Genomic DNA, 17885 nt, shown 5'->3' with positions numbered 1-17885 from the left:
GGTGTGAGTGGTAATAAAACCATCTCAATCAGCAGAGGTTTTCTCCAAACTGAAAGTTATTAGAGCTTCAAAAAACTTTGTATGTGCACACACAGATGACACTCAGCTCAGGCATGTGGTCTTCTACTTCATGGCATGGCTTTCTGAGGCACGTCTGCCCTTTGTGGTATGAACAGAGCAGAAGGGGTAGGAGGGAACTTAGTGCATCCCTTTTTGTTGATGAGGAAGTGAAGTCAAAAGCGATGAAGTGATCGTTAAATCCATGGCAAAAGTGACACTGAATCCAGCTCTGCGTCTTGCTCAGTTGTTTTCCCTGTGAAATCATTCCTCTTCACTTGAGGAGAGCAGGAGTCAGGTCTTTGGTCATGGTCACATCTCCTGGCCAGGTCCCTGTGCCTGGAGCTGTGCTACTCATGCCCATGAACTGCAACTTGGTGAACATCTCTGTAATCGTTTTCTTATGGGAATCATTTAATGCAATTTAGCATCAGTATTTTCCACAGCAAGCTGAATGAACAGATTTCAGCATCTGGCACAGGCTGAGGGAGCTCAGCCCGTTCCTGGGGCTCACCTGACACGTGGCATCTTCTCAAGATATAGTAATGTGATTGTAAAGCTGAGCCCTCAGGCTGTTGTACTCAACAGTGTTGAACTTTTGTTGTCTTCCACACTAGTCTTGGTCGGCTCCAACCTCCAGCTCCAGGCAAGTGGCCACGCCTGGTGGTTTCCAAAGCTGTCAGTCTGAAAATGCCCTCACTGGTGCAGCAGGGCTGGGAGCTCCAAGACACGGAGGAGACACGTCAATGGATGATTTTTTACCTGAGCTTTTTCAAGTTTGCCCTTGTTTTACTCTCATGGGCATAACTAAGTGCTGTAACCCACTTAGTTCCAGGCAGAATCAGTTTGTGGTTATGTCTTGGATTTATCAGTCTGTTGCGCTTGGAAAATATTTGTCTGTGTAAAGATGGATCTCGAATACACTAGTGATGAAGCTACTAAACTACAGCATGAGCTTTTTAATTAGATTACATGGTTTCCTAGAAAATTCATTTGGATTAAAACTCTGCTTAATATTGTCATAGAGGTCTGAATGCCCCCTAAGGGATTTTTAGGAAAAAAGCAGTAAATCATCCCAAAACATATCATGTGCTAATTGATTGCAAAATGTGTCATTGGGAGCAACTTCATTTTTGTAAATTAGCGCAGCCAAAAGCAAGGTTCAGACCTGCAGAAGATGGTGTTTGAGATACTGCTCTATTCCTGCAAGCTTGGGGCCCTGTGGGCAGCAGCACAAACCCACAGCCAATGGATCTGTTGCTTCCCAAAGCTGTGAAGGGCCCTTTTGCATCTGCCTCACCCCACACTGTCACTCATATGCAGTAACTGCAAATCCAAGGACAGCATACCCTACAAGGTGAGGGGACTCCAAAAACCCTTCATTGCTGGGCTGCAGCTTCAGGACTGGATTCACTGGAGATTGGATGTGACTGCTGGTACAACATCAGACATTCACTTGCTAAGCAACTTCCAGGCTTTCAGCACAGTAAAATCAGCCTCACGGGCTGCATCCAATAAATATCTCATCCCTCGTGGTCCCTCAGATGTGAATTCCCATCACCTGATGTGTTGACGGTTTCTGGGCACATTAGCATTAAAGATCAGCCTTCTGCTGTGCCCTCTCCAGAGGTGGTTGTTATGTTTTGAAAATGCCAGCTGTGTGGGAACAAAATAGCCAATCGATGATTAGCAAAAATCAAAAGCAGTTCTGGGATAGCGGATAATTGTTAATGAAAAATGCATGAAGGCTCAGGCATAGGGAATTGTGGGCTTTTCCATTAAAAGCTGTGAATAAAAATGACTGAAGGAGCTGACGATGGGGCTGCCTTGCCATGCAGCCCCTGGGCTGGGGATGCAGCCGATTGCTGTCAGGATGAGGGGCTGAGCCAAGCTCTCTGAGGGAAAAGCTGATGGAGCCTTATGGTCTTTGGTAGAGCCATCCCTGGGTCCAGCAGTGGCAGTCTGTCCTTCCATGCTGATCAGAGATGCCCATGTTGCTCCCAAAGTGATTCTGATAGATCATGATCCAAATGCCTGAGAGGTATAAAAGGAAGTTCTAGCAAAATTCCTCACCAGCCCATCCCAGAAATGGAGTACTGCTGCAGAAGGAAGGTGTGGTTACTGGCCAAGTTGGGCTTGTGTAAAATTAATTTACACATGGGCTTGTGTAAAATTATGTTTCTAGGTTATTACTTCAAAATTTACAAGGAAGCATGAAATAGCCTCCAAATTACCACTGTGAAAGGTTTATTGCTTTTCTTACTTTGACCCAATCAGGTTCAGGGGGGTAATTTTCAGGCTGGAAGTGTATCACACTATGGGGTTTATATTGCCATAATAGCAAGGAACAAAGGCCAACATCTTCAGAGAAGGCAGGCTCTCTAAATATTGATTTTCCAAGAAGATTATATTTACAAATTGTAATTAAGGGACTTCATTTGTTCCACCGGAAAAAGGCTTTGTTAGAATTTGGGCTCAGGTGGCATTCGCTCTGCTTGGTGACCTTTGTAAATTCTTCCTCACTGTTTTGCCCTTGGTTTAGTGCTCTGGAAATGTCTCACTTCCAGGGCCATGAATGTTCAAGGCTCATCGGGGGAAATACTCCTTCATAAATAAACATCAGGACAACTTTGCTCTTCTTGCACTTCTCGTGCTGTTAAATCCCAGTGCAGAAACAGAGAGGGGCCTTCAAGCACAAACATCCCAGCACCTGGGACCTGACAGCCCTTCTGGTACCAAACCCAGGGAAACCAGAGGCTGTCATTCCAAAGGTGGCTTTTTTCTGTAAACCCCACATTAGCTGGGTGTGGAAAGGTGCAGATGGGTTTGTACATCCCTTCATGGTGCACTCTCCCTACAGACACTTCAATTTGTACGGTTTTGGACCACATAAGGGAGGACAGACAAGCCTGCAGTTCCTTATGCCACGAGTTTGAAGACGGTTGTGATTGAGGGGAGAGTGCTCTGTAGCAAATCATATTTCAGTTCCCAGAAGCATGACAAATAAGTATGTGGAGGATGGGGATGTGAACCCGCTGCTCCTGATTTAAACATAATTTATGGGTTTGACTTTGGAAGACACGTGGAAATGGCCTTTGCAAGGAGGATGGCTGCACAGATGCACAAAGCCGTCTAAGCAGTGTGGAATCAGCGTGATCCCTGCACCAAGCAGGGATCCTGTGCTGGGATCACACAGCCATATCCCACAAAAAGGGCCTGCAGCAGCCCTGGATCAGCCAACGGCAACAGGCATCAGCATCTCCTTCTCATGTGGCTGTGATTATTTTGCTACCAAGTTGCCTGTGTAATTTCTCTGTGTGCTGCTCCACTGAGCTGCTCTTGAAGTGCATTGAATCAGGAGTTAGTGTTTGTTCCAGCTGTTGCACACAGCAAAATCCATCAGCAGAAAATGGTCCTTACATGGGAGGCTTTGAGGCAAGACTGAGCCCATAGTGGTGTAGCCTAAAATTAGTCTCCCCTAAATAAGGCTGGGTCTTTTTCTGCTTCAGTATCTGTGCTGCTTGCTTGGGAAAAGTTTGGGGGACTTTCAGTTTAGCAGCAGAGAGCTCTCACAGGTGTCTGCACTTGCAGTCCTACTAATACAGGCTCTGCCCTTCCTTCCAGTAGCTTTTTCTGAGATATTTTGTGCTTCCTCATGGTCTTGAAGATGTAAAGGCTTCTCTGCTTCCTGGGGCAGGATTCAGTTAAGTCTGTGATTGTACCCTTTGGCTCATTTAAACAGACTGTGTGGCTGGGACCAGCAACAGCCTTCCAGAAGCTGCTCTTGGATGAGTGTGAAATCACAAGACTGGGCTGGGATCCTGGCCAGTGAACTGCAGTACCTGCAAAATAGAAATGAGTCCTTCTGCATAACCCAACCCAATTTCACCTAGGATGTTCTGTTTGATATTTAATGTCTGGATGTGTAAGAATATGTGTAGAATATATAGAATAGAAGGCTGGAATGATATGCAGTGTTTGCTTAGTGTCACTTTTCAAGTTTAGCACCTTAATTTCCGGTGTGAAAGGCAACCTTCAGAATACAGGGGATTTCTGCAAAGCTGGGGGGGGTAAAGGCTCCTTCCCAGTGTGGTACAGGCCAGCAGCCCAGGAACAGATCATTCAATGCAGCACAGCACAACACAGGTCATGACAAACAGCCAGAGCAGGGATGGGGCATCTGAATGTGGCACTAGTGGCTTTCTGTATCTGCTGGCACTCAGAATGCTGTCCCTGCTAGCCACAGCCTGCTCTCTGCATTAATTTCATCACACACCCTCCTTTGTGCGCCTGTGCGCACGCAGGCTGATGCCCTCCCAGATGGGCCCCTCTCCTTTGTGCTCCTGAATCGATGAAGAGCCTTCCTTCAGTTCGCAGACTTTTTCAGAGGAGCCTTTGGAAAGCCGATCTCCGGTCAGCGGCCTGGACCCCTGACCCGAGCCAGATCAGTCATCCTGATTGCCTATGAACTGGGGAGACAGCTTGGGAATACTGTGGCTTTCGAGCAGCGGAGGCCTCTCGTTTCAGCTCAGCCGGGTGTGAATCTGCAGCAGCTCCTCTCCCCACTTCCATCAATGCCTGTCAGGGCATTGTGTGGGGATGTGATGGAGCCCTCGGCTCGCCGAGCGGCTCTGGTGACCAGCAGAAAGCCTTCTGGCATCTCGCCTCATCTGACGTGCTCGCGGCGCTGCCAGTCTGGCACTCGCGGGAAAGTTTTCCAGCAGCAGATGTCCCAAAGTGACAGATTTTTTCCATGTTGACGGGAGGAAATAAAAGGACACTGCATATTTCAGATGGTTGATGCACAGAGACGCTCTGCGCCTTCTCACACGGCAACTACAGATCTTCCTTTTGTTAGAGCTTTCTTAAAAAAAAAGAAAAGACAAAAAGCAGCAAAACCTGGACTGAACACTGGCCCTGCTGCACTGCATCCTCCACATGGGAGGTGATTCTCATGGAGCTGGTGTTTAGATGCTGGGCATTCTGTTCACCAGTTTGTCCATGCTCTCACAGCCAAAAATCCAGCTGTTTTAGTGTCCTGTTACCTGTGTATCATTGACGTGGGCCCCAGGTAACGGATGGCCAAGGCTCTCATTGCACAGCACATCCAAACACAGCCAAGGAAATCTCAATGAAAATGAACTTTTTAAGCCTGAAGCAAATTTCCAGCTATGTGCCATGCCAACTTCCCAGAAAATACTATTTATTTCTTTTGACTTGACTGTTCATGACAGAGACTCTGCTCAGCTCCAGGTCCCAGTGGCCAAGTGCCATCCTTCCAGGACCACTGGCATCCTTCACATCATCTGTGTCCTACATGAAGAGCTTTGCTCACCCCCAAATCCTCCCAGGAGAGAGGAGTCTCTGGCCCCAGAATCACAGCACTGCCATCAGGCTCCTTGCACTGCTTTTCAGCATAGCTCCCCTCTTCCTCCCTCCTTTCACATCTTCCTCTCTCTAAGCAGAGCAAGTAAATGCACCTGGAGGCAGCGGAGCCTAAATACCCCTTGGTCCAGATCTGCTTTGTGCTTGGGAAGCTTAAGGCTGCTCTTGGTCCGTGTGGCAGCCCAGCCTGGCTGCTCTGGGTGCCCAGATGCACAGCAGCCACATGGAAATAATCCCTGCATTGACGGGGCAGAAGGAAGTGCTGCTGCTCCTTCCACACATCTGCTTTGTGCAGGGCTGGGAGTGCAGCTCTGGGATGGCGTAATTCTGCCTTCTGCCATCTGTCCTCACAGGAGTCAGCCCTTGTTGACACAGCTGAGCCACACATCGGGTGCTTCCTCCCCAAGCCCTCTCCCAGCTCTGCCTTTCTCCTTCCATTTAATCAGATACGTTGAGTCCGTGGCTATGAGAGGAGCTTAGGGCTGATTCTCAAAAATCACCATATCAGCTGAAACCATCACATTTGATATTCCATTTACAATGTTTCCAAGGAAACAAAGGCACAGGACATAAATAGATGACTGTTAAACATTTGCTCACTCACCATGGCCCCCGATAATTTGCAAGGCAGAAATAGGAATGTTAAATCAACAGCAATAATAAATTTTAATATATGAAGACCAATATTTTGCTGCAATTAGAAGAAGCATTTGTTCTGACATACAGGCAGGCAGTGGCAGGTTATTTATAATTTCCACTTCCAATGTTCAGTTTTTCATTTACATAAAAGGCAGCTTTGATTGCGATTCCCAAAAAGCCTTGAAGTGTCCCCTGCATCAGCAGGGATGCTTTGGATTTACTCATGTGCAGTCAAGTTCCAGGTCCACCTAGAATTCACTGCAGGAGAAGAAAGTCATTTGTTTCTCCTTAGAAGCAAGTAGTGGATGTGGATTTAATTAGGTTTCAGTCATTTCTTATAGAAAAGTAAGAAAAAGCTCATGTGAGCTTCTGAAGTTTTCCCAGGGATGTCCTGTGTGTGAGAACACCCTCCCAGGACCAAAGGCATTGTTGGCAGATTTTACCATAACCTGAGCTGTTGCCTCAGAGTTTGGTAAAAGAACATCTCCCGTGTTAAATCTGCCTTTCCAACTCAGAGCTGTACCCACTGGTGACAGTGACCATGCCATGCCTTAGAAGGGGGATACACTTGATATTTATTTATATAGGAAGCCTTGTGTCTGATGGATTCACATCCTGAATCATGTTGTTCCTGGCTTGGCTTGGAGTGGAGCTTTCATTGATGGGTCCCTTTTTGTGAGCAGCTGTTATTGAGAAAAGCTGCTTTGCAAGTTCAAATGGCAAGACAGAGCTTATATGGCACACAATTATTTCTGAGTCAGTAGTCACTGGTGTTGTTTTAAAGATATTGGGTGGTGCAACTTTTGAGCTGGCCCTGAACTTGCTCCAGTTGTCCACAGCCATTGCTGGAGGGTCCTGCAGTGCAGAAATGGACTCCAGTTCATGTGGCCACATGTACAAAGACTCTGGATGTCCTTGTGCAGAGATGGGCACCATGCTCAGGAATGTGCTCATTTGGGAAGCTGGTACATGGCTGGCTTTTCCCCCTCCTGTAGGGATGTTTTCCAAGGTAGTCAGTGCCTGTCCTTTCTTGCATGGTGAAAACACCATCTAAACCTGATATGGAAGCCCCCAGGGGCAGGCTGGAAGAGCTGCTCTAGTTGTTTCCCTGGAAGGCAGCAAGGTTCACACACAGAGGTTCTGCAGACAAATGACTTGCTCATAAGCTTTGGCTTTTGGCTCATGGTGATGGTGTTTCTGGAAGTGCAGAAGAGGCAGCTGAGGCTATAACCCTGCTGGATAAATCAGCTAATCCTGGTGTTACCCTTAGACAGCTCTAATGTGTTATAATGCAATTAGAGCATCACCAGAGGGCTTTCTGGCTGAGTTTGATTGGGCTTGGCTTAGCCTGGATGGGTCTCACTGGTGTGTACTGGAGATAAGCCAGTTAAAGCTGTTTTGGCTGTGTGAATGCACTTGCCACAGAGTTGGCTCTGTGGTGTGGCTGGGATCTTCCTGAACCCACACCTTTAGATCCTGCTGCTCCCTGTCCCACTCTGTGTCCACATCTGGCTATACCTGAACCACAGTATCTGCAGTCGAGACAGATAATCTGCCCAGTCACAGGGAATGACACATCCACCTCCTGGACTTCTCCTTCCCCAAAAGCACCAGCCCACAGCTTCCTGAAAGCTTTCTGTGGAAACAGAGGCTGTGGGATGCCCTGCCATGGGAGCCAGCACAGGGACCATGGCAGTCAGTGTGATGCTTGTCCCTCTCATGTCCCCACACAGCACTCTCTCCATCTATGGGATCAACCAGGCGGATGAAGCCATCTACCAGTGCCTGGCCGAGAACAGCGCGGGCTCCACGCAGGCCAGTGCCCGCCTCACCGTGCTGTGGGCTGATGGGCTGCCCAGCCCTCCTCAGAGCGTGAGGGCAGAGACTGTCTCTGCAACCACCATCCAGGTGTCCTGGGAAAAGCCTCTGCAGAACACCAAGGAGATCATTGGCTACGTGCTGCACATCCGGAAAGCTGCAGGTACAGTGCTACACCCACTGCCCTGAGCACCCTCAGCCCTCCTGTAATTCAGCTACACAGCCCACTGGGTAAAGCCAGGTCTGCACTGTAGTGGTCCATGCTGCCATCAGTGTTTTCCCTCACCTCCCAGTTTCTGAAGGGTAGAGCTGAGGCTGTAAATACACTGTAAATACCTGGAAATACTAAATATACCATTGTAATTATAAAAAGGGTGGAGAGGATGAAGCTGCATAGTCAAATCTTGTTGCCCGTGTAGCTCTCTGGCAAAGCATGCAGAGATCAGAGAATCACAGAATGGTTTGGGTTGGAAGGGGCCTTAGGATCATCCAGTTCCAACCCCTGCCACAGGCAGGAACATCTTTCACTAGACCAGGTTGCTCAAAGCCCAACATTACCAGTTTCAATGGCCTTATGTAAGCAGAAATGTGTGTGAGCAGGTACATATCCACCCCAGGGACCAAACTGCTTAAAACATTTATTCTCTTTACCCGTTACAAAGCCTAACACCACTCAGTTCTCTCTCCCTTTGCATTTCAGACCCCGTAGAGATGGAGTACCAGGAGGCTGTTAGCAAGAGCACCTTCCAGCAGCTAGTGACTGATCTGGAGCCCTCGACCAGCTACAGCTTTTACATAAAGGCTTACACCTCGCGGGGTGCCAGCAAAGCCTCAGAAGTGACGGTGGTGAGCACGCTGGGGGAAGGTAAGGCACGCTTTGCGCAGGGACCCTCAGATGCCGACGCCCGCTGTGCGTAGCAGCAGCGCCGCTCACCCCGACACTGCCCCGCAGCGCTGTGCCACTGTAGCCTGTGGTGCTGCTGCTCCTTGTTCCTGCTGCTCCTCCTCCTCTGGGATATTGTGTAAAACTCACTTGTATCCTTGCAGGGGGGTTGACTGATTAAACACAGCATCGCATCTCCCAGCTGATGTTGTAGCAGGGGGTGAGTGCAAACCTGCCTGGCCTCATGCATTGCAGCTGCTCTGGGCTGTTCCTAAACTCCTTGCTACATGCAGACTTCCTGCTCAAGCAGCATCTCATCATCTTCCAGCAGCTCTGGTACTCACAGCTCTTACTTGATAAGTGCCACACTTGCAAAGATTTTATTATTTCTGCTCTATCCAGGGCAAATCACACTAGAGCTGAGCTGTCCTGACCTACAAATCTGTGCCCTGGAGCAGCTTTCTGTTTCAGTGGGAAGTTAGGGTGATCTCTAAGGCTTTTTTTCCCCTGACTTGGCCACCAGTTAGCTTCCCCAGTAAGACAGTGGGTGTTTTAATATAGCATCCTTGCACAAAGGTGCCAGGTAGAAACCACAGCCCCAGTGTGATATGTCAGTCAGAACTGGAAGAATGTTTTCCTAGAGACTCATCTATTTCTGAATCCTGGCTTGTCTCAGATATGGAGACTAATTTCCTAGGAATCATTCTTATGAACATTCAGTAATTATGAATTTCCAGCAGAGAGGGCCTTGGTGCGAGGATGCTATTTAGGATCAAATGGAAGTGTGTTGACTTCCAGGTGGGGGATCCAGTTCTCATTCTCTTCTCAGCCCTTGCAGACATTCATTACAGAATTTAAGCAAAAACACCAGTAAATCCTCGCCCGCTGGGTTGTTGCTCTGCGAGTTTATTTTCCTTGATACTCTACAGGGAATCAGTCACCCTTGGAGTTTGTTTTTCCTCACAATTTAGAGGCAGAAGGATGGGCTGAGGCAAAGCTTGAAACTCCCTGACCTGATGCTCCAAGTTCAGCCCCAGAAGCTACAAGCCAGCCATGCTCTACAGAGCTTGGTGACTCTGCAGAAGTCCACGTCAAGTGAGAGAGGACTTTTTGTCATTATTACCTTCAATTATGACAGGAATAGTTAGGTATCTGGTAATGGGATCATAAATTTCCCGGTTCTCTGAAGTTTAAGGTATCTCTGTCCTGGCATCCTTTTTAAAAAGGCTTGTCCTGTATAACAAAGCTTCAGGAATTAGCTCCCTGTCCTGGATAGACAAGCTGACTTGGTTCATATCACTCAACCCCAGCCTATGTTTGCCTTGTAGGAAAGTAAGGAGATATTTACAAGCTGCAGCTCTGGCTTCATTTGTTCAGTTTTCTTCACTCGGGTGCCTGTTGCCTTTTGCTCACAGAGGAGAGAGCGGCTCAGAGACCCAGGGTCCAGTGGCTTTTGTCATCAAATTCAGGTTTCACTGCAGATTTGTCTCTTCTCATGGCCAAGCCATTTTACCCTGTGCCCTCCCAACATGCACAGGAGAGTTGAGTCCCCCCTGAGCTCGGGGAGCCCCTGGATCTGTGCTGACAGCTTCAGAAAAGGATGGATTTTCCAAGATGCTATATCCAGCAGCCAGGGACAGCTCAGTGGAGCCTTGGCAGCAGAGGTGCTGCCAGCTGGATGCTGATCTGGGTGACCATGTTATACTGGTATTGTTTGGAGCAGGAATATGAAATACTCTACAGAAAATAGAGGAACAGGGTTACTTTTGTCTTGGGGCCATCAGCTTCTCAGGGCTGGCAATACACTGAGAGGGCGCTTGCCTGAAGCCTCTGATGCTTTCTAGAGACACAGTGCTCCTTCCTTTGTGCCAGTGCTGATTTTGGATGGAAAGTAGAAGGGAAGATGCTGTAGAGAAGGGACTCGAGTGAACCTTGTCCTCCTCCATAAACCTCACTCTCTGGGAAGGCCCTTCTGCCTCCTCCCTGTCGTTCTCCTTTATGCCGTTTCACAAATGCCATGGTATTTTAAATCTCAAACGCTCTCTGCTTCTTTAAGCAGCACACACTCCTTGTTCTTGTCTTTTAATGCTTTTTAGGGTTTTCTCCAGGACTTTTTGACATTTTTCTAGGATGAAGACTGTTCCTTTAGTCATCTTCGGCTAAAGACGCCTTCAAGAAGAAAGTTGAAATGACCTGGGGAAAATTCCAAACAGCACGGAAGAGGAAAACAAGTTTCCCAGCCCTTAGCATGAGGGAGATGCCTCACTTATATTAGCTCCATATTATGTCTAATATCTACTTCTGTGAAGCACCTATCTGCTGGTAAATATATATGTATATATATATTTACACACAGACAGATATATTCCATTGTATACACTTATTTGTGTAATCACATTATGAACAGCACGTGCATTCTGCGAGTGCCTATACCTATAATCAGTATTATACATCTATATATATATATATACTCAAAGTTTGAATAAATACATTATATTCCATATTTTGAAGGAGAGATATTCTTGTGGTTTTTATTAAATGTAAGGCTCTGCAACCATAAAATAAAGCCAACTCTTCACAAATCAGGATGGCCCACATCAGTGTTTCTTTGTCCATGGGATAATGTGATAATTTCCTTTTCTGCGGTGTTTTCACCCGTGGCTGGAAAAGTGATGCTTTAAACAAGGGTCCAACTTCTCAGAGCGGGGATTTTTGCCCTGGAGGGAATTGGGAGAATAAGAAAAAAGGAGTATTTAATTGGATTGCAAAAATACGCAGCCTTGGGAGGAATGGCACATTCTGATATAAATAGAATTTACTCTGTGTTTTTCACCCAGGAATGGTTAAATTCAGCTTTCCCAGCAATGAAATGCACATCAGAATAAATCCTATCAAGAAGGAATACTTCAGCCCATTTTTTTTCACATTGGCAGCACTCAAGCAGGATGAGATCTCATTTATGTCACCCAGAACACTGGTTCTTTCCTCTTGAATCCACGTGGAGATGCGTGGCAGTCAGCAGGGACTTGTTCATCTCCATGGGCTTACTCAGAGGCCATCAAGCAAAGCCCCAGCAGCCTGAACAAGGACATCAGTTTGGGAAGAGACAGGATCGCCCAGACCCTTTTGCTCAGCTGGAGAGGCATCCATCCTTCCTCTAAATCTCCACGTGGGAAAGCTTGAGCTCTCAGTATACAGGAAAAGGCAAACAGTTGTGCTATGCAGTTTTACTGTTAAATTGAGGAAATGCCCTTTTTAGCTCTCATCAGTCTTAGACTGACGTGGCCACGTTTCATCTGCTTTTCCCCATCACTCACTAATGGTTGTGCTGAACTCTGTGCCAAAGGCCGGGTTTGCACAGCTCATCCTTAGAGACCCTTTGGGGAGAAACAAGCCAGAAAGCAGCTTCAGTCCAGTGCAAGCCCAGCAAGCCTTGTATGTGGGAACTGCTGAGCTTGTAATCATTTGAGATTGGAAAAATAGCTCTACCTCAAAGCCTGGAGGCTGCTGGAGAAGTAGAGCTGTTCTGCTGGACGATTTTGCTGTGGGGTGAGCTGAGCTTGGTGCCCAAAACCTTTTCTCCCTCCTGGTGCTGGTGCTGGAGCAGAGCCCTGGGCAGGGCAGAGCCTGTAGCACCTCATGCTTTGCACCTTCTGGATGGTGCCAAAGGTTGGGGAACTGATGGGAGAGTTTAGCCTGGGGGTGTTTTGTGGAAATGAGAAAAAAAACAGCACATCTGGTATTGGTGTGAGAAAGAGAGGGAAGGAGGGAGGGGAAAACATAGACTGTGTGCCCCAGTGCTGCCCAGGGCACGAAGCTGGACTTGGGGCAGAGCCAGCTTTGGAAAACCCAGGTATCACAAGAAAATTGGCTTTAACTTGCAGATCTCTGCCTCTCAAGCAAGACTGATGGGGCAGGATGGGGTCAGGCAGCTTTCTGGGGATCTGGAGAGGGAATAGTCTGACCCACTCTGCAGCACACCCTGAGAAAAAGGGCAGGGTTTTGGGGCATGTTCCTGGTGGACTTTGAATCAGCAGCAGGGACATCTTCTCAGCTAACCCCCTGTGTGCCCCTCAGGCCAGGTAAGTGCCTGCCTCCAGAAACAAGCTAGCCCCAGCTGTGCAGGGATCTCAGGCTGCTCAGCTGTTTGGGGCTGTTGATGAAGATGCTCTGGTTCTCTCCTGAGTCCCCAGCATAGTCACAAATCTCCCTCCTAAAGCTGATGGGGAGAGGAAGCTCCCTGCATGCCAGTGCAGGTACCTAGAAAACTTTTAAGACGGATGTCTCCAGCTCCATCCCTTCTGGTTCCTTCCTGCCAGGGGCATTAATCACTCTGAAAGGTCTGTGCCTCAGGGTGGAGGGCAAAAAATTGGAATTTGAGAACGTATTGCCAAAGTTGCTGCATTCCTGCCCTGACCCGGCCAGATTGAGCATCATATTGCAACCAAGGTGTAAAAGTAGTTTCTGCTTGCTGATCTTAGCAGAGGGAGCCCTTGCAAACTCCTACAGCTCCCTGAAGAAGTTCAAAGCTGTTAAACCAGATTCTGGTCTGCTCAGATTTTTCTCAGTCTCAGCTGGCACATTCTTTGGAGCAGTGACTGCAGGGAAAGGCTGCTGGGGAATTTCTCATCACACAGACTGAAAAAGCACTTGCAACCCACTGTCTTTCTCTCTTTGTTTCAGTCCCAGCCATGCCATCCCTCTTTATTAAAGTCATTAACAGCACCACCGTGCAGGCAACGTGGGAGCCCTCCATCAAACTGGGCCAGCACGAAGGCTTCAAGCTGTATTACCGCAAAGTCCACCTCTCCCAGTACACAGGTCCAGTGCTCCTGGCCAGCAACATCACAGCCTACAACATTACCCACCTGGGTGAGTATGATGACACCTTGATCCATGTCCCCTCCCCACCCTGTTGTGATTTGTAGGAGAGAGCTCCTGCAAATGTGTATCCCAATCCCTAAATGCTGCAGCTGTGCCCCAGGTTTTGTGGGTGCATTCCCAGCAACAGGTACTTGTTCACAGCATCTTGTGTGTATTTGTTAAGATGTTCCTTTCCCAGATAAGCATCACTGGGGGAGATAAGGCTCATGGTTGAACTGTCCCTCTTGTGTCCCCCTGGGCAGATGCATCGGTGGTGTATGAAGTCAAGCTCCTCGCCTACAACCAGCACGGGGACGGAAATTCCACTGTCCGCTTCGTGTCCCTGAGGGAAACTGTGGAGAGGACAGGTGAGATGGGACCTGTCTCTCACTGCTGGTTTGGGAAGAGCTCTGCAGGAAGGTGGTGAGGCCAAACTCATCCTGCGTGTCCCCTGTGGCATTACACTCATCTCACCTTCAGCCACTCATTTATTTTCAGCATCACAGATAATGTTGAGGCAAAACTCTGCAGAGCTAAGAGCACCTGGATGGCTTTTTTACCAATGGGGGGAAGACAAACTAAATGTTTTGCACACGCTAGGTTTGTCCCCTAAGCTTGACTCAAAGGTGAGGCTATGAACACAAACAACCCCCAATGCATAAGGTACCAGCTGCCATCCTCAGGTGAGATATGGTGCACTGAGCATCTCTGCTCTCCTGGAGCTCTCCTGGATATTTTGTCCCTCACTGGTCAAAAGGAAGGACACGTGGCTTTGGAAAGGGAAATGGCTGCAGAGTGTGAGCTCTGTATTATGTGGCAGCAAAGGAGAAACCTCTAGAGGGAATCTCTTAACTGATCACACCTTTCATATTCATCTATGTTTAAAAAACATCCTGCTGCTCTTGGAAGACTTTTAAGCCTCCAGTGGGAATATCTTCAAGAGATAGTTATTACTCTTCTGTCTGTGCTGGAGTAAATACTAATCTCACTGGCATCTGTCTATTCCATCAGGTTTCAGCCTGCTCTGGTGTGGTGCCTGCCTCTTACCTCCCACTTTAGCATGGGGTATTGCAAAAATTAACATCAGAGTGGGTATTTTCCATTAATTGTGTCAGGTAATAAGGATGGTTCACTACAGATATTCCAGTCCTGTGCTTGCTGTGTCTCCCTTCCTGCAGTGCTGGGAGCAAGGGAGGTGCAAAGGCAGGCAGTGAATCACTGCTTCCCACATGGTTCTACTCTTCCTATACACAACTCCCAGCACTGCCCAAGGCTCTGACTTTGGCTCTGGGCTCCCCAAAAGCTGGAGGAGCAATAGAAGAGTAGCACCACTGACCTATCCACCTTTTCCTGGCAGTGCTGAATCCTCCCTGTGACTGCATGAAGGACGAGCAGAACAATAAAACCTCCACAACCGGCATCATCATCGGGATCCACATCGGCGTCACGTGCATCATATTCTGCATCCTCTTCCTTATGTTTGGGTACCGAGGAAGGTAGGCATGCTCGTGCCACTGCTCACATGGGGTGGTGATCCCTGGTACTGTGAGTGTGCCCACCAGTGCAATGTTGGACTTTATAGGATGGATTGAAGGATGAAGAAATGTAGCAAAGGGAGAAGGCAGATGCCGGCCTGGGGGAGGGAACAGAGGATGAACCACCTCTCTCACTCTCAGGCTCCACCTTTTTTTTTTTTCAGGCTGCTGATGTGCAAAAATGTGCAGGAGCAGCTGTCAACCCCTCAGATCCCCCGGAGCCAGCGCAGTGCCACGGGCCTTGTCCTGAATGGGGCCACTCGGAGAGACAGGGATGACCGGGACTTGAACGGAAAGCAGCTGGACATGAATGAGCTGGAGAGGTTATTCCCAGCATCCCCATCCCAGGAGCAGCAGGAGAAGGGAATAACGGTAAGTCCAGCAGCATGGGAGCACACCTGGCTGTGCATTGGAGAGCTGTCACTGTCACTGTCACTGCATTGTCCCCTTCTCTCTCTCTCCAGTCGGCCCACAGCCTGTCAGCCCCCCACGATGAAACCCAGATCTCCACACTCCCTCTGGATGAGTTCAGCATCATTGAGGAGCAGCCAGACCCCCTCCCACAAAACCCCCATGCCAGCAGTCCTGCTGCTCCAGCTCCCAACCACGGCTCTGCCAATGAAGGATAAAACTGCCAAGACTCAAAGCCTCTTGTAGGAGTTACCAGAAACCAAACCCACGGCTGGTGATGTCTTTACGAGTTGTCAATCTCAGGTCAATTGAAGATTTCTACGGTCTGATTGTTATTTTTTTGTTTTGCTTTATTTTTATATATATATATAAATATATATATATATATATATGTATACAGCCTTTTGGAAACTCTGTGAAGTTTATCTTTCTGACCTCTCTTGAGCCTCTCAATGTGTTTCTTCCAATGATGGCTGTCTGGAGACTGGTCACGATGGATTTTTCCCACAGCTGCTATGTAACAGACTCCTTGGCAGAGTTTGGCAAACTCTCCAGTCTCTGACAGACTGGGGATACAGTGGAGCCCCCATCTCTTGGCATCCCAGACTTTTTCCTGATCAGCAGCTTTAGGACTACTTTTTGGATCTATTTTTTATTTCCAGAAGACTGGATTTGGAAAAATCCTTCTAACTTGACTCCAAAAATTGAGCCTAGGAAGGCTGTCTCTCCGTGGATTTGATGATTTTGTACACTTTTGCTATTTCTCAGGATACTTTTTTTGCTGATTGACTCTAAATAATATGAAAAAAAAGGAAAAAAAAAAAAAAAGAGTGTGTGTGTGTCAAAGGATGCCTGAGGGCTACTGAAAGACTTGGACAGACAACCCGAGTGAACTCAGAACCTACCTCAACCGGAATGAATGTCTTCTGGGAAGCAGAAATACCTTCGTCTTCCTTCGTGTTCAAACAAACAAGTAGCATAGCACTTGGTCAGTACAAGCATGGTCCTACCTCAGCAGTCACGCTCTGTACCCGCCACCTTGGTGGCTTCCTTGTTGTCGTTCCCATGTAAAGCACTTCCAAACCTTTGAAAGCAATGTTCTACCTCAAGTGTGAGAGAAACTCGTGTGGTGTGTGTGTGTGTGTGTGTGTGTGTGTGTGTGTGTGTGTGTCCTCCCCTCTCCCTCAATTCCTGCCTCTCCCATCCAGCCCCACATGAAGCACGATGCTTCACTGGTGTTATGAGCTTTACTTTTGGGGGCTCCAGTGTGAATTTGTGTGGCGGAGATTTATGTTGTGGTTTTTTACTTTAAAGATTGTTGGGGCTGTCACAGATAAGCAGCATGATGCCCTGTGGCTCCCTGGCACCACTGCCTTCCAGGGCTGATTTGGGCACTGCTCCATCCTGTGTTTGAAGGGATGGGGTACGCAGATTCCAGTGCTGGGGCTAGAGCACCCTTGTGTCGCATCAGTGTGCTGCTCCCCAAGGCTGATTCCCAGCAGGATGATCTACAGCGTGTGCTGGCACAAGCAGCACAGAACACCCTTGGGAGGTGGGAACCTGGACATCACTGTCTTGTCCCAAAGCCCACCCAGCTATCAGGAGCACCCGTGGGGAAACCCCAATAGAGCACTTCCCCAGTAGAGCACTTGAGATGCTACTGAGCTGCCCCCAGCTCCTCCAGCGCCATTCCAGCCACAGAACGTCCAAAGGATGAGTGGAGCCAAAAAGGCTCAGTTCCTTGGGAGGGACAAGGCAAGGAGGATGCTGGGGGCTGCCAGAGCTGCTCCTTCCCCATGCCCAGGGTGGGCAGAGGAGCTCCTGACACCAAAGAGAGGGTTTGTCCCCTCCAGAGATCAACCACCAACCTGACACTGTGGAGGTTGGGTTGTCCTGGCATGGTGGAGCCTTGTGAGTCAGTGTGTGACCGGCATCGCCCATGGGTGAGATAGGGGCACACACGGGGGACAGGGACACCACGTGCCAGCTGGTGCCAGAGGACAGCCCTTTCTCTGCTGTGTGAAGTGGTTAAACCCTGGCAAATGCAAAGGTTTGATCTCTTTGTGTAGGTGGTGGTAAATCAAACGTTGCTGTATTTGCAAGGACAGTGAACAGAATCAGGAAAGGAAATTAGTTTAAATTTTTTAAAAGTATGAATTGTATTTTTTTAAATGGTACCAGTGGGAGAGTCCCTTGTGTCAAAAACACCCCATCACCTGCCCAGCTGGCAATGGGGTGTAACCAATGGCTGTGTAAATAGTATAATATACAGGAGGCTGAGCAAATGCCTCTTC

The 17885-nt window shown here is 48.2% G+C and overlaps 1 protein-coding gene across 1 annotated transcript in view; it reads left to right on the top strand.

Moving 5' to 3' along the window:
• The window catches only part of IGDCC3 (immunoglobulin superfamily DCC subclass member 3), a 94454-nt gene extending 78645 nt beyond the window's left edge, over positions 1 to 15809 (top strand). Inside the window, exons 8-14 of the mRNA XM_058811614.1 lie at positions 7815 to 8062; positions 8600 to 8764; positions 13466 to 13654; positions 13909 to 14013; positions 15003 to 15141; positions 15345 to 15552; positions 15645 to 15809. Coding sequence (XP_058667597.1) covers positions 7815 to 8062; positions 8600 to 8764; positions 13466 to 13654; positions 13909 to 14013; positions 15003 to 15141; positions 15345 to 15552; positions 15645 to 15809 — 1219 coding nt within the window. The remainder of the gene's footprint in view (positions 1 to 7814; positions 8063 to 8599; positions 8765 to 13465; positions 13655 to 13908; positions 14014 to 15002; positions 15142 to 15344; positions 15553 to 15644) is intronic.
• The last annotated feature ends 2076 nt before the right edge of the window (positions 15810 to 17885 follow it).

Source organism: Ammospiza caudacuta, chromosome 10 (assembly GCF_027887145.1).
Source record: "Ammospiza caudacuta isolate bAmmCau1 chromosome 10, bAmmCau1.pri, whole genome shotgun sequence".
In the NCBI taxonomy this organism is placed as follows: Eukaryota; Metazoa; Chordata; class Aves; order Passeriformes; family Passerellidae; genus Ammospiza; species Ammospiza caudacuta.
The sequence above is the reverse complement of the archived record's forward strand: the minus strand, read 5'-3'. Positions and strand labels throughout refer to the sequence as shown.